Here is a 25,603-nt window from a genome sequence, read left to right on the forward strand (position 1 = left end):
CACACACACCTGGAGCAGTGGGCAGCCATTTATGCACCCGGGGGTTCGGTGCCTTGCTCAAGGACACCTCAGTCGTGGTATTGCCGGCCCGAGACTCGAACCCACAACCTTACGGTTAGGAGTCATACTCTCTAACCACTAGGCCACGACTTCCCCACAATACCACTGTATTAAGTTTAACGCCTCTTTTCTTTTCTTTTTCTCCATTAGGTGGTAGCAAATGCAGTAGCTGCTCTGTCTGAGATAGCAGAGTCTCATCCTAACAGCAACCTTCTGGACCTGAACCCTCAGACAGTCAATAAGCTCCTGACAGCCCTTAATGAATGCACTGAGTGGGGCCAGATCTTCATCCTCGACTGCCTGGCCAACTACATGCCCCGTGACGATCGTGAGTCACAGAGGTCAGAGGGCAATGTTATTTCATCACTCCTGTGTGGTGCACTCTAAACGGTTTCTCTAATGAAGTCTACATAATTTATTGACATTAGCTAATCTAGTGTAGGACTTACTGTTTACATTGATTACTTGAACTGAGTTTAATTAAATCAGAGTTGGCTTTGAATCACTGTTGATTCAGTTTGGGATTTCAAGAAACAACATAGGATTGTTCAAAGGTAGATTGTTGTTATTTGTACAGTCTGTGTTATTTATATATATATATATATACTTTATTTATTTTTTAACAGCCCTAATACAGCAAATGTTAAACTACACAGCCTGTCTTCGCCCTTAAAGATTTTTTTCCTCTGCCTTGTTGAAGCATGTTTCTCTCTCCTCCCACAGTATCTGTGAGCGTGTAACTCCACGGCTGTCCCACGCTAACTCTGCCGTGGTTCTGTCTGCTGTGAAGGTTCTGATGAAGTTCATGGAGATGCTTCCAAAAGATCTAGACTATTATGGCACTCTTCTGAAGAAACTTGCTCCTCCGTTGGTAACGCTGCTCTCAGCTGAACCTGAACTGCAGTATGTTGCCCTGAGAAACATTAACCTCATCGTACAGAAACGGTAGGTGCAGAGCTAAGGTTGATCAATTTGTTAATATTAAGTGATTACGGTTTAGTTTTCTCATAAAATGTATGCACAAATTTATGTTTTTTTTTTGTAAATAAACTTAATTCTAATTTTTTCCATTTCATTTTTATACTGTGTTTTTACCAGCCCTGAAATTCTGAAGCATGAGATGAAGGTTTTCTTTGTGAAATATAATGACCCAATCTATGTCAAGCTGGAGAAGCTGGATATCATGATCCGCCTGGCGTCTCAGGCCAACATTGCTCAGGTGAATGAAACGCCACATATACAGTACAACTACCCTTGACTAATGTGAAACAAGATCTCTGCATGATCATTTATGTTCATACATTTTTCTGTATTTTCTGTTTTTCACACTACCCAGCATACAGTTGGGTCCAAAAGTCTGAGACTACTAGTGAAAATACATCTGTGTTAATATAAATCAGCATGAATTTGAGAATGGCTGTGTATTTGGTTTGTTCTTCCTTTGCATTAATGACAGCAGCAAAATATATTTATGGTCTGCCTAATTTTTAATGTCATTTTTTTGTCTTGACAAATTTAAAGGGACTTTTTTATTAAGTATAATTCATTCTTTTTATATTTTGTACCTAAAATTTGTATTTATTGAATGTTAAATCTTTGTCTGTGTTATATTAACATCACTAACTTTTGGACCCTACTGTGTATCACATTAAGATTTTTCATGAATGCTTATGAGAGTATGTGTTAAATTTCTGTGTTTGGGTGGTGTAGGTGCTGGCTGAGCTGAAGGAATATGCCACTGAAGTGGACGTGGACTTTGTGCGTAAAGCTGTTCGAGCCATTGGCCGCTGTGCAATTAAAGTAGAGGTGAGCTGGCCTGACCTTGATTAGGATAACATTAGTATTACCGCATTTTTCGGACTATAAGTCGCACCTGAGTATAAGTCGCATCAGTCTAAAAATACGTTATGATGAGGAAAAAAACTTATATAAGTCGCACTGGACTATAAGTCGCATTTATTTAGAACGTTTTCTCTTGGTTCATTTCTCTTGGTTCATTTCTCTCGGTTCATGTCAAATTAATTTTGATAAATAAGTTGCACCTGACTATAAGTCGCAGGACCAGCCAAACTATGAAAAAAAGTGTGACTTATAGTCCGGAAAATACGGTAACTTAATTAACACTGGCAGTTTGACGAGTGTTCATTTTAATTGTTAAGTTCAGCGCTCCCAATGAAATGGTTCAACCTGATGTGAAACAAAAGCCAACTTCTTATTTGGTCAACTGATTTCTAGATGCCATTATACTTAAGCAGATCAGCTGATCTCTCTTCTGTCTCTGTTACAGCAATCAGCAGAGCGTTGTGTCAGCACACTGCTTGACCTCATTCAGACCAAGGTCAATTATGTGGTGCAGGAAGCCATTGTGGTCATCAAGGACATCTTCCGCAAGTACCCCAACAAGTAGGTTTCTCTGTGTGTATTGTACAAATTCCCATTGTCACTAAAGCTGCTTCTCTCCTTCTCTCTCTAAACTGCATCCTATTTCTGTTTGGCTAAGGTTCATTATCCAGATGTTAGGGGTTCACTGTCCTGACACAACCTCTGTTCAACCATGCCTTTCATATTGAATGTATTGTAGAAGAATTCAATAAAGATACCCTGAACCCAACCTTTCCCCCGACTATGCCATTTTTCTCTTTGTGTTGATTCACTGTTGGTTTTTTCTTGTATTCTCAGGTATGAGAGCGTGATTGCCACTCTGTGTGAGAACTTGGACTCTCTTGATGAGCCCGAGGCACGTGCAGCCATGATCTGGATTGTGGGAGAGTATGCAGAGAGGATCGACAATGCAGATGAGCTACTGGAGAGCTTCCTGGAAGGCTTCCATGATGAGAGCACACAGGTGAAGTGCCTTTCAGATTGCTTTAGTAAAACCCTCTTTGAGAAATAAGTAATGCTGTATTAAGCAGACTTGCATTATTCATGCAGTGTATTAACTTGCATCTATTTACAGAAAAAAACTATAACTGTGTAATAGAATGACGTTTTGCTGTGAAATCGAAATTGGTTTCTTTACTGAACTACTGAAATTTTGATGTCATTACAATAATACGATACTACCCTTGTGAATAATGCAATAAACATACATGAGCTTGTCTCTTGGAAAATCATGTTACAGGTTTTGTCCCTGTGTTAATGTTTTTTTCACGCCTCTCTTTCAGGTGCAACTGCAGTTGCTGACAGCTATTGTGAAGTTGTTCCTGAAGAAACCCACTGAGACCCAGGAGCTCGTGCAACAAGTGCTCAGTCTCGCCACACAGGTAAGGCTGGGTATCGATTCAGATGTTCCAGATCGATTCAATTTCGATTCACAAGCTCTCAGATCGATTCGATTTCGATTCTCGATTCGATTTTCTATACTCGATTCTTGATTCAACTCAATGAATATAGATTTAATACAAATACTATATTTATAAAAAAAAAAGAACATTGAACATAAGTTTACAAGTGGGTAATTAATAAAAAGAAATTAAGAGTCACAAACCTTTATATTAAACTCTTTTATTTTAGGTACACTTGGGTACATTAAAACACAACCCATCTCTAATTTTTAAATGCATACAAAATAATAAAATTAAATTAACTTTGATGCAAGATGAAAAATTAAATTAAAATTGACTGTTAATTAACTTGTGGCCTGTGTTTACCTATTATGAAAATAAACAATAGCAGAACACTGACTACATTTTATGGTTCATGATGTTAAAGAACATTTCATAACGTCTCAGACAACTGTACATTTGTGGCTACTGTGGCTTAATTATAAACACTATCGTTAACTCATATTTACCCTAGTAAAAACATGGTACATTTTAGTACGATCGAAGATACAAAAATTCTACTAGAACAGACTTGTATATGTGCATTCCCAGAAGAGATGAGAAATGGATTCGTGTTCAGCACCACAAAAAGAGCATAAGGTGTCAATAGCAGGAAACATCTTTTTTAAAGCTTCACAGGATAGAAAAGATGAAGTAATTTGTAAGACACATCCTTAATCTTATTGGTTATTAAGTATTTAGATGACAAAGTCCACACAAATTAATTAATAATTATTTATTACCGTCGACTGTGAGTGGCGTCACTTCCCAATGCAAACACGCCCAATAAAATGGCCCCACCCCTGTCACTTGATTGACAGGTTTCCGTGTAGACGTTGGAAATTCAAATGCAAAAGGTATTGCGATTCCATTTGAGTTTTGGCAGTTTACATGCACAGTGCAGAGAGAGTGAAAAGGCAAATGTGGTAATTAATATTGCTATTTAAATATGACAGGCTCATAGCTCGTAAGATATGGGAAACACAATTGCAAACGGACTTTGCATTTCCATTTTAAATTTGGCAGACACTGTGCGTTCACTTAATCGAAAATGAAAACGGTAATGCGCGATTTGCATTTGCGTTTGGATTATGTCACATTTTATGCGTCCAGAAATTGAAAACGCAATTGCAAATACAATTTGCAATTCCTTTTGAATAAAGTCTGCAATATCATTCCATACCTATACTTGCTCACACCTTCAAGGGCACTCTCTGGAGGTGTTGCCATCCTCAAATGGCAGATCTCTAAACCAAGGCCGTTTGGCTTTATGATTCACTCCAAAGAAAATGAGATATTCAAAAAATTTGTTACTCAACACCCTGTTATGCTTATTCTTTTTTGCATAATGCTGTAATTGCTTTTTGTAACTGCAGGCAGATGATACGAGGATTAACAAACCACAAAAAATGGAAGACTTCTAGTTAGTAAAAATGTATCAAATGAATGTCAAGTGAACAGGAAGCAAAAGATGATGATTATAAAAGCTTCAGGAGTTCGAGTGATTAGTGTCCTGCTCCTCTGAGTCTATTACACTACATGACCTGCTTTGTTTTATTATATTATATATGTGCATATGTACATATTTGTGGCATAATGCAATATAAATTATAAAGCATTCTGATGGTCCCCAACAATTTGGGTTCAAGCCTGTGTGCCAGAGTTTTGAAACCCTGCACCAGATCAGGTTTATGACAGGTTTATTATTAAACATTTATATTTTTGTTAATGGTAGCTTTCTTCCTCTGTGGCATTTAAGAATTTAATTCGCTATTAACATTTTTTCTTAAATTTCATCTTCATTTTAATGAAGCAATATCAGTACTTAAATTCCAAAATTTCCAAAGATCTTTTAGTGTATGCCGTTTTCTTTTGATGTGTGAACAAAGCTTCACTAACATTGTAATTCTACTCCATCTAATAACTGCAATGAGCTTTGTTACTTTTAATGTGAAAGTATCATCTTTCAAATTTTGTATGTTTTATCACAAAATCCAAACAATGAATACTGATTTGATGCTCTTTAATGTGACTTGAAAGATCACTGTAGCCACCTTAGTTCAAGTGGCAGCACGGAGCACATGTGAACGATCATCTTTTCCTCTTTACTACTAGTTATAGCATTAAAATAAACATTAACATATGTGAACATCAAATGTTGAAAGAGTACAGCGTATGGAAATGTCTCATGTAATAATCCATTCAGTGTTTCAACTGAAGAAAGATGTCAAGAAACAGCTTGTAAACAATGTCACATAATGTTGCGTTTAAATCAGGAAGGCCGTTCAATGGCCATAGCTCAACTGTCCACTAAAAAAAAAAAAATACTTTGACTGTAAGTGATGTCTCATTTATTGTATGTTTGAATAAATCTAAAGCCACAGTTTTAAACGATTATAATTCATTAATGAATTGGAATAGAAACCTTAGTATAGGCCCTTTCATTAAAAAGTTGATCAAAACTGCCTTGTGTAAAAACATTTTATTGAAGTATTTATTATTATATCTAAAAATAAATAGCCATTTAATTTGGAATCTGTTGTTAATTTATATCTTTATTTTTATAGTAATGTACCAACTTACAGGGTTCCCTGCATAGTTTACAACATTAGAGATTTTCCTTTATAAAAACTGACATGCATTGTACCTCATACATACCCCACCCAGTCTAAACATAATCAAATCAAGCTTGTGAATCTGATTTTAATTCATTCATGAAATCCGTGTCAATAACCAGTCTTATGAAGCAATCACTCATGTCTCTTCAGTAGATTCGGATTAAACTGCTTTAATATGATTTACTTTGTTTTTATGTATCTTTGGAAACTTGAAAATGTTGATTACTGACTAGATTAATGTTTATGTGCATCCGCTAGGGAGCATGTATATGTCTGTGTTAATATTCATTTATATTCAGAGAAGCTGTGAGCTTGTGCTGTCAGACTGGGATCAGAGATTGAATCTTGTCATTAACTTTGAGGTTCAGTGTCTCAGGCTGTACTCGTCGCCAGGGTTCTGTCAGAACTGTTGCTGGCATACCACTTGATCTCATCACAGATTAATTGGTGCTCAGAAGGAGTTTTGCGTTATTTACACAAGACTCTGTCCTTCAGATTAGTTTTTGTGAAAAGAACCAGTCACCTCATTTTCTTTTTCTTCCTCCAAGATGATATACTCTCACATCATGAATAGTGTATGAATCCCTTAGGTTCTCTATTGGGTTCTTACTTTTCCTGTATTTTTCTCTTTTTTTAAATTTTGTAGGATTCTGATAATCCCGATTTGCGTGACCGTGGCTACATCTACTGGCGTCTGCTCTCCACAGACCCTGTGGCAGCAAAAGAGGTAGTGCTGGCCGAGAAGCCTCTGATATCAGAGGAGACGGACCTGATTGAGCCCACCCTGCTGGAAGAGCTTATCTGCCACATTGGTACTCTGGCCTCAGTCTACCACAAACCTCCAAGTGCTTTTGTAGAGGGCAGCCGTGGCGTTCAGCACAAGAGAATTCCGGCTCGTGCTGGCTCGTGAGTTTCTGTTTACGTGTGTGTGTGTGTGTGTGTGTGCGCGCGCGCGCGCGTGTGTGTGTATGCTTGTGTGTGTATAGATTTTTTTTTTTTTTTATTATTATAATTTGATAATTTCTCTCCCTCAGTGGGGAAAGTGCCGAGAGCTCTGATGTTGGCCAGTCTGGACCTTCTGAAGCTCCACCTGCTGTCATTCCATCACAAGGTGATCTCCTAGGTGACCTGCTGAACCTGGATCTGGCCCCACCCACTGCCACTGTCCCTTCAGTGCAGCCATCTATGCAGATGGGAGCCATGGACCTACTGGGAGGAGGTCTGGATAGTCTGGTATGTTTTTCTCCTGCCACCTTTCACTTTGCTACAAACATAATCAGCTCGCAGTGGTGAAATTAGATTAATTTAAAGAAAAAGTGTAATTACTAGAATGAGTATACCCATCTGTTCTGTGTGTGGGTATGCATGCATGCCTTCTGGTAATGTGTGTCTGCCATATTGTAGGATATTTATTTTGAGTTAGCGTTGACCTGAAAAGGATCCAGATCTACTTCAATAAATTGAGCTAATCTAAGTGGATTCTGTTCCCAGATCAGCCCCCTCCTTCTTAAAAACACATCCAAAGTCCCTTAACCAGTGTAATTGTGTCTGAGAAATCACAGATGGTCTTGCATAATTACAGTTAACTTTCCTTGCCTGCATTTCCCCTCTGGTCTTCTCTTTCCCTTTTTTGACTCTTGGTTCTTTCTTTTTCTTTTTTCTTTTTTTCTCTCTCTCTTATCCTTATGCTACACTTGCAGATGGGCGATGACTCAGATACGGTAATTAAACTAAGTGAAAGAGGAAGCAGACACTTTCATATCATGTCATTTTATTAGTCCAACCTGGGGATCTGTTGGTATGTGTATCCGATGTACTCTCTGTACTCGATGTACTCATCGGCTACTGCAGTCTACCTTGTACATTTACAGCCCTAACATTTTTATTTACAACCACTTGCAACTGTTGTTGACATCAGTAAAATGTCTTGTATAATCAGTCCTGGGCTTGTTGCGACCACATGTTATTTTTCTTGGAGTTATGTCAAATATTTTTAGTAACTGTAAAGTTCATGAATGTTTATAGTTTTAGAAATCCCCAGCATCATTCCCCTCATTTCTTCCTCTTTCATCCATTTCTCATTCCTGTATCAGCCGGGTGGGAGGACAGAGGTGCAGTCTCCACAACCATCTTCTGATTATAGGGCGAGAGAGGTCTGTTTGGGTGTTCTCTCCCCTTTATAGAGTAGTCCCTGTTGCCCAACATAAACTGGTTTTAGATCAGCATAAGAGCACCTTTCCTCCTTTTTGTTTCAGTGTTTGTTTTTAGCAGTAGTTGTTGTCACACAAAAGTAGGCACATCTCATACAGAAGGTTTAGTATGTTGAAAGTAGGAGCGGGCGATAAGAGTAATTTTTTTTGCCACAATAATTCTATATATCACATTAAAGTTATTTTTGTTATTTTATTTTATCTTTGCTATTAAAAGTAAGCTTTTTTTTCAGGTGAAGTATATCTGTTTAACAATAGCATTCAACTAAGAAATACAAAAAAAAAAAAAAGAATCAAATGTAAAATTAAACACTAATATAATAATAGCAGAATATTTATCGATTGACATTTATATTTCCCAACCCTGGTTGAGCTTAAAGACTAAAGAAACCGTTTATAGTACAGCTAACATATTCCTTAGCAGCTGATTGACTTGTTTTCACCCACTGAGCTAGTTCCCCCTTCATCAACCTCTTCATAATTATCCGCATCTTTCCTGCCTACTGATCCTTACACTCATTTGTTTGTCCTCTCTCTGTTCCCAGCTGGGAGGAGACATTGGCGGAAGCCCTTCGGTAAGTTAGAGAAAGATTCTTAACAAAGTTCACCCAGACTTTGATGAATGTGCTTAGGGTTTGCCTTCATTAATCAAAGAGCTGTTAAATTCCTCCATGTTTTTTATCTTAGTTCATTTGTCTTTTTCATGATGGTCTTGTAACAGTTGTAATGGCTTGTAATACTCATCTCCCTCTGCTCAGATGGGTTTGGGGGCGGCCCCAGCAGCCATGCCTGCCTCTCTCGGCGCTGCTCCTGCTGTTGGAGGTGGATTGGGAGACCTTTTTGACCTCGGTGGAGGTGTTGGCATGCCAACAGGATCCTACGTTGCTCCTAAAACTGTAAGTATAGAATCAGTCAATACTCTAAATAAAAAACTTTGGTTATGTCTTCAGCAGTCTTTTATAAGCTGGTTCCCAGCTGTAAGTCAATTTGTAATACGGCAGTGTTTCCTGGACTCTTACTGGGTGTGCACATAAAATGTGCTGTGGTGTTCAGTAATGGACTCTGGAGTCCAACAGAATGCAGAGCACATTTTTAATTATATATATAAAAAAACGGCTTAGGAATGCAACTCGCATAGAATGAGAATCTTTCTTAACCTCACACGCTCAACCTTTTTATCTGTGGGTTCAGATGTGGTTACTGGCAATGAAGGCTAAAGGGCTGGAGATTTCTGGGACGTTTGCCCGACGCGGTGGGATCATTCAAATGGATCTGTCTCTTACCAACAAAGCCATGAGTGTTATGACTGACTTCGCCATTCAGTTCAACAGGAACAGGTGAGTCCGGTGGCAGACCAGGAGACTGTTTTGGAGGTCTCTTCAAGGTTTGCTCTTCTCTCTGCTGTATCTTTACCGCTTGCTAATCAGTTTGGAAGCCTGCCTGGAAAAAGTATCATTCATTTATACTGTTTTGTCAGTGGGATCATTTAAGGACATGCTGATATTCTAAAGAGACTTAAATGTGTTTTCAAGCCAATTGAGGTCTTCTTTATAGAAAACTACCTCTCGTTTAGAAAAGCCTGAAAGTAAAATGCTGTAATATATTCTACTTCGATCTTACAATACAAGGGCAACAAGCAGGTCATATCCTTATGTATGTATTGATTTATAGAACGGTGCTTTCTGACACAAATCTGGCAGCCGCAGAGTGTTGCTATGCAATTGCTAAGGTGACTTAGTTGCCCAATTGAAAGTGCACACGTCAAAGTATCTGTGATATTCTTGTTTCTAGGTCCCTCTGTTTGTAAATCTGCATTAAATGTACAGATTGTAAGCAAACAAACAAAAATGTTCAATTACTGAGCCAAATATTGGTTACATTTACATTTAATCATTTAGCAGACGCTTTTATCCAAAGCGACTTACAAATGAGAACAATTGTTTTGTCTTAACTGTGTCTTAACTGGTGATGCAACCAAAAGTATTTGGCAAAAAAAAAAAAAAAACGTTTTGGAGGCCAAACTCATTGACCAAAACTTGTCTAATGACACATTTTGACTGTGGCTGTCTCTTTTGCAGCATGGATTAGCTACAGCACGTCAACATATAATCAGTCACATATCACCATGACCAAAAATAATGCTAGAGTATGAAAAATGTGTTTGGCTGATACATTGGGAGGTGGCTCATTGCAGAAAAAATTTACTATGACTGGTGTTTCACCTGTGAATATGACTAAGCATACATAAATTAAATGGCCTACATTTACCCTGTATTTCTCTGTTTTTCTGTAGTTTTGGTCTCGCCCCTGCTGGGCCTCTGCAGGTTCTGACTCCTCTGAGCCCCAATCAGACCATTGACGTTAGTCTCCCTCTCAGCACGAGCGGCCCTGTCATGAAAATGGAACCTCTCAACAATCTGCAGGTTATATATCCACTGCCTTTCTGCAGCGTTGTATTTCATGTGCAGTATGAAATGAATGTTGTGCTGTTAAAGGGGTCATCTCTTTTGACTATACTATAAAATCATCCTGTAAGTTCCAGAACTCAAAACTTTCTTGATAGTCTAAAAACAGCTTATATGGAAGCCAATCTGCCAAAATTATTTGCTATTTCAGGATGCTAAAATCTTGATAGTCGACCTTGGAGAACAGTACAAAATAAAAAAGTCAGTTCATGACCACTTTAAGCAATAAAGCAAGCCCCAGATGAGCATTATTAGCAGAGGCTGCAGCCCAAAAAAAGCCACTTCAGAGTCAGAGAAAGTAGGGACATTAAGTGTGTGTGGTTAACAATGGATGCAACTGCTCAAAAGAGCTTTCGTAAAATAAAAAAAAATAATCTCTCTTCCTTCTCCATCCATGTCCGTTTCTGTCCTTTATTGATCAGGGTTGTAGGTCTGTAGCAATACAGCAATAGGTCTGAATTAGTTGTGCCTGATTATCTCTCAGTGGAGTCATTCATGTTGCTCTCCAATGAATGCATTGGGAAATATACCACAAAGCCCACAGACTACAATAGGAAGGCATAGGCATTATGGACTAGTGCAATCACTAATTGGTAGTAATTAAACCGGGAGAAGATTGTGTTGAGCTTCAGGGACGGTTTTGGTTTGGGTGAAGCAAATTCAAAAATATAGGAAGGAGGGTTTTCTCTTTTCTTCTCTCTCAGAGCCCTAAAGGAGATTAATAGAAGATTGTGCTTCAGTCTTAAGGTTTTATAGAGCCCTACAGGCTTCATCTAATGGCATTTTCTAATTAAGTGCGAGCATTGAGCTTTCCTGGAGAAAGATTAGTGAGTGTTGTGTTCAGAAGGCATATGTTAGATTAAATGATTAATCATAAATGTGTCTCTTTCATTTTCAACTCCTCATTTTCTGTGCCTTTCGTTGAAGTCATCAGCAGGGGTTTTAGTGTCTAAGAGAGCTGTATGATAATAATTCTAGGATTTGTCCGCAGTGTTCTCTCTAATTGTTTTTATCTTGCTGAGCAAAACTTTTCTCTATTGGGAGGAAATTTCAGCCACCGGAGCAAAAACATTCTTTATACCTGACCTGTACAGCGCACACACAGAAAAGTGCACAACTTTTAACTTTAATGTGCTATTTATTTTTTATTTTACCCTTGGTGTAACTAAATTCTGCACATTTTAGGTTACCTGTGAAAATTATTTTTTACAGTGCTGTTACCCAAAAAATTCTTTATTTTATTTTTTTTCATATAAAAATTAATGCAGAACAGTTCATTCTTGATAATAATATAATATGAAATAATTACAAAAAACTATAATTATAATTATAATATAATATAAAAACAAAGTGGAGCATTTAAACTAATATCTGTAAGCTAAACGTGAATTCTGATGTAGTTTCCTAAACATCCCCTTAAAGTAGGGTTTGCACACTACTACACCTGTCTGCGACTGTAAATGTCTTGGAATTTTGTTACTCTACTGTGCTTATCATCTGCTATTTCCACCACTTAATCTTTAAAGCATGATGAAATTTTATTTCACATGTCATTACGTTTGCGTTGGCTCATGTGTTGAGATATTACTATTACTATGAAACCTGTAAACCACGTTCTAACTCTATAGTGACACCAAAACTACAGTGGTTTGCCCGAGCATCATTTCACATTTACTGGAATTCAATCAAATGGTTTCTCAAATCATTTTTGCGTCTGTCCTGTGCTCCACATATTTTTTCTTCTGTGTGGTTGCGTTGTAAGAAGTGCACATCCGTGCATGCATGCAGCTTAAGGAGAACATTGTTAATCATTGTGAATCACAGGAGGTAACATGAATTTTATCTCCATTTTTCCAGGACTGATGTAACAATATGTCTGGATATCAGGCAGCTCAAATCTTCAGGACATTCATTTGATCTGGACGTGCTTTGGATTACCATGCATTTACAATTTTTGCAGGCATTGATTACAATGGCTGATACTTTCAGTCCCAGAGAGGCTTGTGGCATTATTAATTTCACACGTGGCTGCCAATAATAGATCATTTATTTATTGAAGTGGCATCACAGGAAGTGAATGTTACTTGTAGACTGAATGAAAGGTTTTTTTTTCTTCATTGTCATAATTCACAAGGCCAGTAATACTGTTGATAAATCTTAACAGAAGAGGGACAGATTGTAATACATGATGTTTTGGTTTAATTCTTGACAATTACACAAGTTTGATTGATTTCACATCTTATTTCATCAGTACAGTCTTTCTTCATATTATTTTGCCTGGTGGTTCAATATAGTATTTCTAACTGCAGTTAGACAAGTAAGGGAGGGATGAAGTCGGTATGTGCAGCTCGGAGCAGTTTGGCTGGATGAATTATTCAGAAGTGGAGTGTAGCACATCTGGATGTGTGTGTGGGACTGTCTGTCCCTCTCTGAGGTTGTGTAGTCTCTGTTCTGATGGATGCTGTGCACCTGCTGTCAGCTTTCATAAAAGCTGCCCTGGGTGCTTTTCAATTCCTCATGCTCGCAAAAGATTTACAGCCATAATCAGATGAAAAAAATATATATATTATAAATATAATATATATATATATATATATATTTATTTATTTATTTATTTATTTGCTTATTTATTTATTTGCTTACTTATTTATTTACTTATTTATTTTTTTGCTGCAAACTTACAAATGCACCAAATGGAAAAACTAATTAATGATTGGTTGTATTTGTTTTAAGCACTTTTTTTGACTTTTTTTTTATTTCTTGCTGATTTTTTAAATTCATTCCAATGCAAAAATTAATTATGTTGTTTTTTGGGGCAAGAAACCAACTTTTTACATTTATACAATAACAATAATATAGACAATCAGTAATATATAATATATCTGATACACTAGGATGGGTGTTTTTTGAGTCTGATTATCCAAGACAGATACACTCACTCTGTTTTCTCAAACTGTCAGTGGACATCGTCCATCCTCTTAGTGAAGCACTGCCTTTGAGGCATTTGTGCATGTTTGAAGTTCACATACTGGCATGCAAAAATGAACTCCACGCACAGAAGCTGAACCCAACCTTTGCAAAGCCACAGTGGATCTTAAACAAAAGAATAGAGAGAGAGACAGTGAGAAGCAAAAGGTCAAAGAAAGAGGTTATCAAAGGACCATATTTCCCTGCTATCATCAGGTGTGTGTGTGTGTGTATGCCATTCTTTAAAAAAACTGGAGAAAAAGATGGCCATTAATTTAGGCTGAAAAGGACTGAATTCTGTCAGCTCTTAACAGAGTTTGAGAGACTTGTCCTCAGCCACAATGTCTTAAATCACAGTCCTAATGTGTTTCCCTCTCTCTTTTTCGATGTTGCAGGTAGCTGTGAAGAATAACATTGACGTGTTCTACTTCAGCTGCCAGTATCCCTTCAGCCTGCTCTTTGTAGAGGATGGAAAGATGGGTGAGTGTGAGTTTATGTGCACCTCGGTCATAAGCCTTACGTCCATCCTTATTTTTTGTGTGTTGTTAGGGTTTTATTTTTGAAGTTTTGACTTATGTGCACAAGAGTATGAGCACACCTACCAGATCTGTGTCCAAATGAGTGTGTAAAAAAAGAATGTTGGTGTTTATGTGGAGATGTGAGTGTGAGAGAGACTCCTGTAGCTGTGTCCGAAACAATACTGTAAGGTTGGAAAAAAATTTAATCCGTATGGGTCGTTTTTCATTCTTTTTATATATATATATATATATATATATATATATATATATACACAGATTGGCCATCTTTACAGCTCAATATATGTTGTTGTAAATCTTTAGACAAGACAATATGGTGCTTGAAAAACCAGTCTAAAAGTGTCCTTGTTGTGGGGTGCCTTTATTCAAAAACATCTGTCTAGCAGCAAGACAACCTTCTGTTTCAGATACAGCTAAACATCAATCTTCTTTTTTTTCCCCCACTGGTGTCTTCTCTCATGAACTCCTTTCGTCCCTCTGCTTCTCAGATCGTCAGGTGTTCCTGGCCACCTGGAAAGACATTCCAAATGAAAACGAGGCACATTTCCAAATCAAAGATATCCACCTCAACTCAGGTGAGAGGAATAGATATGAGCTGTGCATGAGTGAATTGGGTAAAGTGTGTGGAGGTTGATGGGCATGAATGAAATGAAGATAATGAAACAAATAGGCAAAGATGGGATGGAGGAAAGTGCTCTACCTTTATCAGTGCTTTGGATTATATTGACTGTCACACTATCAGACTTACAAAAGCACACACTGTCCTGTTGAGGTCTTTCTCTGAAGAGCAGTGCTGATCTGGTGGCATGTCTGGGTGTAATTAACTCGAGGCAGGTTTGCATAAGGCCATCCTTAAAAATATTCTTGTTTGCCGTAACCCGACCGACCCTGTCAATTTAGCACCGACTCAATTTATTTTTTTTTTTTTTGCTTTTAGTCCGACCGACTTGCCGATTGTAAATTTGCGTTAAGACCGACCAATTATTTTTTTTTACTCTTCAAACAACTAATACAAACGCAATAAAATACTATTAATTATATTTAAGTAAGTATTGTAAATATATAAATTGCCTTGGCCTACATTCAAAGGAAGGCTATCTTCTTTAATTAAAAAAAAAAACTCTTGACGTCATCTGTGTTTACACGGATGTCACACTGTGACCTGTGCGTTCGCTTCGTCTCATACTCTCACTCACTGTCAGAGTCAACGGTTCGCGCTTGGTAATGATGGCTGCGGCTGCAGTAAACTAAATGTTCGCGGTCACTGTTCAAAGTCATACGGGTTCGGGCACCATAATACATCTAAAAACATTCATTAAAACAGCTCGACACCGCTTTTACTTGGCACAGAGTTCTGGAAAAACTGTGCCCAGATCTTTTCCCATCCCTTCTCCTCTCTAGTCTAAAACCGTGACCGTGTCGACTGTCACTTTATGTTCGAAAATCTATTGCACGAATCAAGCACGAATCAACCAACACAAGTTTCGAAAACGAAAATAAGAAAATGATTTTAACGACCTTTTCTCGGAGCGCGTCCAGGTTTTTTTTTTTTTTGAACAGGCGTCACACAGCAACTGCAGCTTCGGACAAACACGCATAACAGCAAATAATACTTCTGCACAATGTTTCTTTTTACAACAGAAATGTGAATTCAGCCGGTATTCAGTCTCATACAGTTTCGGGCTTGAATCGCCTAGGGCTGTCAAAATAGCTGAAAAAACTAAATTCGAATTTTTTACTTAAATATGATCAAAATTCGAATTGTATTCTAATTTTAAATGCATAATTTCAGTTAGGGTGAATAAAAGCTTTTTGCATCTCTTCTGAGGCTCAAGATAGCGCATCGAGCAAAATATTACTGCATGTTTATTCAAAGCATTAGAATACATGACTGTGACAAAAACATAATATTTAAAATAATGTTTATGAACCAATTATTATTAAGTTGCTTAAAGAACTATAAACAAAACAGCATCATGTATGCATGCATTGTTAAATAAATAAAAAGGGCGGAAAACCAGTCACACAGGATACATTTTTTCATTTAAAAACATGAGATGCGCGAAATATGCGTTCTGAGTGAACGGCCTGGTTTCAGTTTTGATGTAAACAAGATCTTCTCCACATTGATCTCCACATTGAAGTGGCTTCAACTGGATAGGCTAACATAACCTTATAATGCAATGACACATATATTGTCATCGCATCTCGTGCGCGTACACGAGGTGAAAGATGAGAAAGCAGATACTGCGTGTCGAGCTTGTCCGCCTTTGAAAGTTGTGTAGACACAGCTGTGCGCGCGGCGAGATGGAATGGAACACGTACCGGGGCTCATAAGGCAGCTTCCTTAATGCACACCTAAAATTCATATGCGCATTCGAATGTGGATTTTTATTTTAAATTCGACGAATATTCAAAAAAATATTTTTTTTGATAGCCTAAGAAAATCGTCTATGCGATTTTTTTTGTTGTTGTTGTTGAAATTTAATCTTAAACACAGCAATGTTGAAGCCTGCAGTAGGCCTAAATGTTTTGCATTATGACAGTCCACTCTGCTTATTGTTTTTCGAAAATGTTGGCACTCCTGTTTGTCATTTTGCACGTAACTTCACGCCAATAAATCATCAGAAATATTGGTCTTTACCAATATATTGAATCTTTACATTCCTCCTGCCTGTTGTCCGTGGATTTACCTATATTTGGTGTTATTTGCCGTATAAAACTTTAGACATGCAAAATCGATTTTACAATCTATTCAATGAACACTCGTCATTCAAATCAAACAGGATTTTTTTTCACAAAAGTGACAACCCAAGAAAGCAATGTAAACGTTCTGTCATTTGTAGGTTGCATTGACACGTAGCGGTGGATGCAAGTAAAACAGTAGCCTACCTCATTTTTTTTCTCACCTGAAATTCATGCAATAAACATGTTTTTGACAAAGATTTAAATTTGTTTGTGGTCTATATAGCCTGCATCAAAATGAGGTTTGCAATGATGCGCCCGAAGGCACGGGTTGAAGACCCAGTCAGTGATGTCACGATATGCTAATTTGTTTAAATTCATACCGACGTCATCACCATCACAAAAATTTACTTTTTTTTTTACATTGAAACTTGAAAAAAAAAAAATAGACAGACCTACCGACCCTTTTTTTTTTTTTTTAATTACTGTTACTGCAAACCAAAATATTTTTAAGGATGGCCTAAAATAATAAAAAATATTTTAATAAAAATAAAATAGTGAATCACACAGGCATGAACATGCACACACACTCTTGTTGATATTGCTAATGAATGCACAGTGGGTGTCTTCGGTATTATTATTTTGACTCTCCCTCTTTTCTCTACGAGGCTTGGTTTTTAATATAGGTGTTTGCTGCATTGTTATATATACATTTCCTGTTCTATAGCAAAATATTTAATTGTTAGCAAAGATTTGAGCTTGCAATTAAATGAATATGACGAGAAAGTAAGTCAGAGCAGCACAAAATAATATATAGACTGTAAAGAGACAACACAACTTTACTGTGTGTACTTCATCAGTAAGAGTTTTTTAAGATACATTTTTTTAATATAAATGCTGTTTTGAATTTTTCATTTATAAAAGAATCCTGAAAAAAGTGATCAAATGCTTCCTTGGTGAACGTAAAAGTCTTTTTAAAAAACATTTAATAATTGACCTAACACAAACTTTTGAATGGTAGTCTACTAGTCACATCTGATTCACAAAATAATGTTGTGAGATGGTTCTTTTCAGTGAATTGGTGAATCCATGTATTAGTGTTGCACGGTGCACCGATACTTCAAAAGTATCGCGATTCTCGGAAATTAAAAACGTCACAATTCCTAAATTTATTAGTATCGATACTTCAAAGAATGACTGCGTTCCAGATTTGTAAGAGACGTATTTCATGTTGGTGTGTGCACCGCATGCTTCCAGTGCCTCCCTATAGACGTCTGTGTTTTTTCTCCTCACGCAAGCAGCAAAAAAGCACTACAGCCAGATGGCTGCATTAGTGGCCTTACTAAACTGATTTGGCTTTACTAAAATGTGTGCATAATCGCATTAAATAGTTTAAATAAGTTGTTCAGATGAGCAAAGCACGAGGTTTTCTTGCATAATTAACATTTTAATTGTTTGGTCAGACAGTTCATATATAATGTTCACATTAATCTGGGAGTTATGTTCTGTATGCTAAATATGAAAACGAGCATATCTGCACAGCACCTATAACTGCGTTTTGTATCTGCTGATTGCTGATCGAGATTTACATGCTTGGCTCACTGACCCTGTACACTCATTCATTTCATTCATAAACGAGATGTAGCAGTTCATTCAGCTCATTCAAGAATGAGAAGATCTCTCGATCTCGTTCCGTGAAGGGCGTATGGGTTCACCTAAAAGATTCTTTCATGGACGAATCATCACTAGTGCAATTTCATATAGCCTATATTAAATATTTGGAATATATATTTTCATATTTTGTTAGGTTCTTTGATAAGGTTACAATACGAAGGTCTAAGTAGCAACGGATCTTCCGTGATGTTCCCGATGTGCGGGTCGGGTGGGTAAAGAAATGTTCATTTATTTGCGGGCTGGGGCGGGCCAAATAATTTCATAAAAGCGGGACCTGCGGGTTGGAAAAAAACCTCTAGGCAGCATGTGTGAGCACAAGTGATACTGTGGCCGCCGGTCCACGACTGGTAGAAAAAGATGACGCTCATTAAAGCTCACTGGCTGAGTTTTCTCCTCTGAAAGGAAAGGTTGCACAACTGAAAGAATAAGTTACAATATCTGAGATATTGCTGCTAAATTGTATTTATTTATTTATTTTTACTTGAATGCCATTGCTTAAATTGATATTATTTATCTTTTGACATTTAATCTTCTGAGTTCAGAAACATTGTTTAATATAATCGCTGTTCATATTTTTATTTAAAGTTCAGAATCAAGATACATTTATTACTCTTATGTTTCTTATGATAACTGAGATAATGCTGCTAAATTTATTCTTTCTTTACCTTGAATGTCATTGCTCTATTTTTTTTTTAATATTTTGATATTTCATATTTTGTTCAAATGTTTAATATATATGCTGTTCATATGTTCATTTATTAGTGTGTTATATGATTAGAATGTTGTCCCGGTTTTAAAATAAAGCACAGCAATGATATTTGAGTGTGTATTTTCCCTTTTCAGGAAAAGTATCGAAAAAGTATCTCAGTTCTTGACTAGGTATCGGTATCGAAACAATAATTTTGGTATCATGACAACACTACCATGTTTCCACATTTAAATCAGTGGATATCAAATTAACATCTCACTTTCTGAAGTGCAGATCAATACTTCTGTTCTGTGAAAAAATAGGCTACTTAGACATTCCACCTAAGTTTTTTGATTCATGGAAGAATGACAATAGTAAATTTAAATAACATGAAGTTGAAAATTTGTTGTTTTTTGAGCAAACATTTCTTTTAAATCAGACTAATTACTGAATGGTATGTCAATGTGTAGTAAAAATATGCATTTGCAGGTTGCCATGGAGACTCAATCAGGTTCAGTTTTAATTCAGAAAACCTGTTATGTGTGTCTGAGGTTTGTTAATGAGTAACTTCTCTCTCTCACAGACGTGGCCAGCAACAAGCTGCAAGGCAGTAATATCTTCACCATTGCCAAGAGAACAGTGGAGGGGCAGGACATGCTGTACCAGTCTGTCAAACTCACAAACGGCATCTGGGTGCTGGCAGAAATGCGCATACAGACCGGCAACCCCAACTACACGGTAAATGGAAACAAAGAGACATGAAGAATGTTGTAGTGGCTTTTACAGAGATGTGAAGACACTTAACAAAGTGCCACTCGAACACACATACACACGGCTACATGTGACAGAGTGTGTTTCACACAACGGCTCTCGTGTTATTTCATAATGAATCATGCGGGAGAAAGATCTGTGTGTTTGTGTGCATGTGTGAGAGAAGAAACCGATCAATGGGGAAAGCTGAATGGGTGCTAGGTTGGAGACCTAGCTATTGTGTTTAGAGAGAAAGAGTGTTTGGCAAATCCTGTGAGGGTGATGATAAGGAAAGAAGATTGTAAAGAAAGATGTCAATCCTCCTTTCAGTCCTTTCTCTGTTTGGTTTGTGAGATTTGCCATTATCACTCAACCTAATGTGGAGTGTATGTTTCTTCTCCCTCATGTTCCCTTTCACATTTCCCACATGAATCATGCTTCAAACACAATTGTAGGGAACCATTTCTTCTCTTAGATCTCAAGTGTACTGGACCTAGAATTGACTTGCATACTTAAGATGTAAGTTATAAGCTATACGGGGCACCATTTCTGTAGGAAACGCTGACACACAACACATCTGTATAGGTCTGTTAATCTTCCATCTCTTGGCTCACATCGTAATAGCCACTTTAAGAGACCTGTTATTCACCTCTCAGGCGCACACTCCATGTATCATGGTTGTTTTGTTCCTGGCTGTTGTTGTAGTATATAAACAGTATCTGTCTGAAAGGACAGAAAAATGTGGCTATACTGTGAACTGTTATGTTGTTGTATTTTTCTAAATATCTAGCAATGTTTCCATTAGTCAAGAGGCATTTATTTGTCATTTGCATAGTTAACACTGGGGAAAACTGGGCATTGAAATGCTTGTGACGAGGCTCAGACATACAGTGACAATAACAAGACATAAGACATAGACGTACATGGAGAGCACTGAGGTTTTTGAGTGACTACAGTGCCCATAGACAGAAAGACATGGACAGAGCATTATATACAAATAAGTGGAAGTAACAGGTACAATAAAGGTAATCAGTGTTTAGAGTTATAGTGTACATAAGACGTCCTGAGGTAATATTATGATTACTGGGGTAGAACGGTGACTAAAATGTCTTTGTAGAGTGACGTAGAGCTACATGGAGGAAAACTTAAAGTGGCAGTGCAGATGCAATAAATAAACTTAAGAGCAGCACACATTCAGATGTATTCCTGAGTAGAGCAATGTCCAAAAGTCATTGTGGAGAGTCACAGAGTAACATGAAGGAATATTTAAAAAAGTGGCAGTGCAAGTACAATGAAAGTAAACATAAGAGCAGCATGTATTCCGGTGTTTTTTTTTTTTTTTTTTTTTGTTTGTTTTTTGTTTTTTTTTAGCTAGAAAGCTCTACAATTTGTCACTGTTCGTCGTCCCTATAGCAATCATGCATCCAATTGCATGGCGCGGTTCCCCTTTAAATGCTGCGAGCTTCTGATGTTAGGGATCTGTTAAAGCATTTCCCCACAAGCCTTTGTGCAGCACCCCGCTGTTTCTAGTCTTCCTGTCATCCCACCATCTCATCTGTTTTTGATTACATTCTGCCCCATTGTTGCAACCTACTGTTATATCTCTTAGAGTCTTAGAGCCACACCATCCATTCTTCCTTAATTCTGTGGTTCATGCTCACCACCCACCTGTGCAGTATCTCTCTCTTTCTTTATCTCTCACTTCATCTCTCGAGTCAAATTATAGAACAATGCAACTGTTAATAAAACGCCTCTGCATAGAGGAAACTGATGCCACAAAGCAAGTCAGCACCAATGTCATCACGTCTATGTTTGTGCACCCACCACATTCTGCATGAAGCTAAGACAAAAATCCTCCAAATCTAACAACTAATGAAAGCTTGAAGTGGAGTAGGCCTGCATTTGATAAGGACATGCCAACTCATTCTTAAATGTTTTCAGCATAAGTCTAAATCATACTGGTGAGGAGTTAAATGATCTTTAATGAGCACTTTACACTGTTCCCTAAACTGAATATTGATCTTTGCTTTTTTAAATCTGTGTACAGTGTATTGCATATTCATTTTTTTTTAAATAAGTGTTTAAAACCTTTATAATTTTAATATATAATACCATTCAGTAACTCTGGGGTCAGTAACTCATATACCTACATATAAATCAGTATATGTCAATTGAATACACCAATATAGTCTGATTGACTGTGATTCTATTCTATTATAAAGCATTTCTACCTTGAAATAAATATATTCAAATACTTGTCATTGGAAACGTTCCATCATCTTTAGCGGACACAGTGTTAGGAATCTCAAACTTTGTGTGTGTAGACACGAATCTTTCTTTCGACTTGTGGGAGCCTCACAATCGCTGTGGAAAGCTGCAGGGTGATCTCATAGAAGCCCAGAGAGAACTCTTGGATATACATCCTCTCCCTCATGCTCCTCTCTTTCCCTTTCGCACTCACGATGTCGTATTGCACAGTACCCACAGGCTTTCTGATTATCCTCTGTATGATTGCTCCGTGAGAAGCCTCAAGTCTGCTGCAGCACTCACTTGACAAAAGAGGAAGCAGGTGTTGTAGTAGATAGAGGTCTCCTCTGGTGTCGACCTCTCCAAGCACAGTGGCTCCTCTGACATTAGTCTGCATTTATTTGTCTATTACTCTGTTGGTGCCATATGAGATCCTTTTAGGAGGAGCAGCATTTTATGTGGCTCGCAGCAAGTAAACACAGCTGCTTATGAATGACTACAGGTGGTTAGTTGAAACTGTTTTTCAAAAAGGGCTAAAGGCAGAAAAATTCAACACCTTTCAAATGTTTGGGAAGATTTTTTGAAATAAGTATCTAATGCTCACCAAGGCTGCATTTATTAGATCCAAAATACAATAAAACCATAATATTGTGAAATGTTACAGTCTAAATTAACTGTTTTCTATATAACAGATTTTAAAATGTAATTTATTCCTGTGATGGAAAAGCTGAATTTTCTGCAGCCGTTACTCCAGTCTTCAGTGTCACATGATCCTTTAGAAATCATTCTAATATGCTCATTAGGTGCTGAAGAAACATCAAGGTTGTAAACAGTTGTGCATCTAAATATTTTTGAGAAAACAATTATGCAAGTTTCTTTGAAGTTCAAAAGAACAGCATTTATTTGAAATGGAAATATTTTAGAACATTATAAATGCATTTACTGGCTGTCCTTACTGACCACAAATATTTAAACAGTGGTGTACTTTTCTATTTATATGATACATATATACGATATATATGCTTGGATGAAAGTACTGTTGTGCTTTCAGACTTGAAATGAATCTTATGACTTCCTCAGCTAATAAAAAGGCAAAAACTGGAAGCGGTAGTCATAAAGTTGAAGCTTGTTTTGATCTTCATGGCAGTGTTTGTAATTTTGTGTTTGTGTGGTTGTTCTTGGCAGAGTGAAGGAGATTTATATTAGTGTGTTGGAAGACTTTCAGCATTACTAGTATTTATTAGATTTTCTCACATTCATTTTCTTCGCTTTGCAGTTTCTCAATTTTCTAAGCATGCCCTCAAAATCTTCAGTTCTTAATAATTTTGTGAAATTGATGTTTGATATTTGCCCATGTCTCTGTAATTTTTTTCTAATCTCCATTTCTCTGTTTCTTTCCGCAGCTGTCAATAAAATGCAGAGCGCCAGAGGTGTGTCAGTTTGTGTACCTGTGCTATGAGTTGGTGCTGAAGAACTGAAGTGGGGGGAAACTGCAGTTCCCAGGCATCATTTGGGTGACTGAAACTTGATTGGACCAGTCAGAGAAAGAACCCTCGCTGTCTTGCATTTCCCTCAGACTGTGCTTCAGCATTGACTGAATCCCAAGGAATTTTTCTTCATTATTTTGTCCATTCCCAACACCCTTCTTTATCCCTCATGCAACCCTTCAAATATTACAGTTACTCTCAGTTAAGGGTGGTCTCTCTTCTAAAATACAACAAACAAATATAAAAATACCATCTTGATTTCACATGTGCTGGTGTTGTTCTCAGCAATTTTCTTTGCTACAGTTTATCCTAAATGTTTTTTTCCCCCTCATGAGGTCAAGCAACATGCGCAGAAGATCTCAGAGTTTTAGACCTGCCTGAATTCGTCATCCATCCAGTAGTAGGAAGGGTGTGTTTACTACAGTTTACTACAGTTGAAAACTGCTGATTCAGTCTTAATAATTGGACAATGGGTCGCTGGCTTTGTATTCACACAAACCGTTGTGTGAATGCTTGTGGTTAAAATTATTTATTTTTTTCTGTATTGTTAAAGCTCTCTCCGGTCTTTCCTCAGTAATTTAAGTCTCCTAAAATCTCTCTTAAGGCAATGCTTTGTGTTTATCCAGAAGCACTACACAATTGCTGGGTAAACTTTTTCTTTGTCTTCAAAATATCTCTGTATTTGGGGATGATTAAGTTTGCAGTCATGTTTTGCTATTAAGCTGGATTTATTTTTAGTTACTACTGTCTTTTATGTGCAGTTTATCAGCTGTGTGTGTGTGTGTGTGTGTGTGTGTGTGTGTGTGTGTGTGTGTGTGTGTGTGTGTGTGTGTGTGTGTGTGTGTGTTGTTGCAAGCAAGATAAACTGTTGGTTCTGTGAGGGGGACTTGATTCCTAAGATCATCCTGCAGAAAAGTAATACTTTTTAGTATGAATATCTTTTCAATCACTCTGAATGCAATGCATCAGATATCTCCTGCTTTGCAAAACAACTTGTTCACTGAACGTTTCTTCTCTCGTTCTTTATGGGTCAGGGAAATGTGGTTAAACTTCTATGTCCACTGTGATGTTTAATTTTCTTGTTAAACCATGTTGACAAGGTGGACAGTACTCTCTCAAGCCTAATGTAAAATACCACCACACAAACACTGCTGACATGACACACATAATGGTGTGTGTGTGTGTGTGTGTGTGTGTGTGTGTGTGTGTGTGTGTGTGTGTGTGTGTGTGTGTGTGTGTGTGTGTGTGTGTGTGTGTGTGTGTGTGTGTGTGTGTGTGTGTGTGTGTGTGTGTGTGTGTGTGTGTGTGTGTGTGTGTGTGTACACTTAGAAGTTCCCCAATAACAATGATTGTTTTTCTTTTAATCATAGTTTGTTGATTCTGTATGCGTTATATAATGTGGGTTTAGACGTAGGGGTGACTACAAGGAGCTGTCCAGTAAAGAAATTTGCTTTACTTTTTGTTGGATTCTGTCATGAATGCATCATCTGTTAAAGAAATGTAAAAAAGTATATTACCCATTGATTTAAATTGTATTTATTTCATCCTGATTTCAAGAAAGAATAAAAAGTCTTAAACCCTTGGCTTAAATAACATGGACTGTCCAAAAAATGCTTCAGTAATGTGTAATCCCTCGCAAGATGTATGGAAGTCATTATATTTTAATACTTTGAGTATTGAGCACTCTTAACTGCTTCAGTTACAGTCCTAACTCCTTGTATATTGGTTTATTCAGTATGACTCAAACAGGCAGCATGCTGCAAATGAACTCATTTAAACTAGACTTCCAAATATCACCTTTTTGTAGTAAATGTGGAATTCTGATGGGCACAAGTTGAACCCGTTTCTCATCTAATGACATTTTCTCGAGTGAAACAAATAGGCTACCTTACT

General features: G+C 37.3%; 1 protein-coding gene across 1 annotated transcript in view; it reads left to right on the forward strand.

Moving 5' to 3' along the window:
- The window catches only part of LOC132139791 (AP-1 complex subunit beta-1-like), a 32,586-nt gene extending 7,365 nt beyond the window's left edge, over window positions 1-25,221 (forward strand). The window contains exons 6-25 of the mRNA XM_059548407.1: window positions 211-401; window positions 784-1,005; window positions 1,159-1,279; window positions 1,771-1,866; window positions 2,348-2,463; window positions 2,740-2,905; window positions 3,225-3,323; window positions 6,648-6,907; window positions 7,036-7,234; window positions 7,702-7,722; window positions 8,095-8,154; window positions 8,757-8,786; window positions 8,970-9,107; window positions 9,403-9,548; window positions 10,505-10,634; window positions 14,039-14,123; window positions 14,668-14,754; window positions 19,810-19,964; window positions 23,627-24,913; window positions 25,040-25,221. Coding sequence (XP_059404390.1) covers window positions 211-401; window positions 784-1,005; window positions 1,159-1,279; window positions 1,771-1,866; window positions 2,348-2,463; window positions 2,740-2,905; window positions 3,225-3,323; window positions 6,648-6,907; window positions 7,036-7,234; window positions 7,702-7,722; window positions 8,095-8,154; window positions 8,757-8,786; window positions 8,970-9,107; window positions 9,403-9,548; window positions 10,505-10,634; window positions 14,039-14,123; window positions 14,668-14,754; window positions 19,810-19,964; window positions 23,627-23,701 — 2,397 coding nt within the window. The 3' untranslated portion in view covers window positions 23,702-24,913; window positions 25,040-25,221. The remainder of the gene's footprint in view (window positions 1-210; window positions 402-783; window positions 1,006-1,158; window positions 1,280-1,770; window positions 1,867-2,347; window positions 2,464-2,739; window positions 2,906-3,224; window positions 3,324-6,647; window positions 6,908-7,035; window positions 7,235-7,701; window positions 7,723-8,094; window positions 8,155-8,756; window positions 8,787-8,969; window positions 9,108-9,402; window positions 9,549-10,504; window positions 10,635-14,038; window positions 14,124-14,667; window positions 14,755-19,809; window positions 19,965-23,626; window positions 24,914-25,039) is intronic.
- The last annotated feature ends 382 nt before the right edge of the window (window positions 25,222-25,603 follow it).

This window comes from Carassius carassius, chromosome 4 (genome assembly GCF_963082965.1).
Source record: "Carassius carassius chromosome 4, fCarCar2.1, whole genome shotgun sequence".
NCBI classification, from domain to species: Eukaryota; Metazoa; Chordata; class Actinopteri; order Cypriniformes; family Cyprinidae; genus Carassius; species Carassius carassius.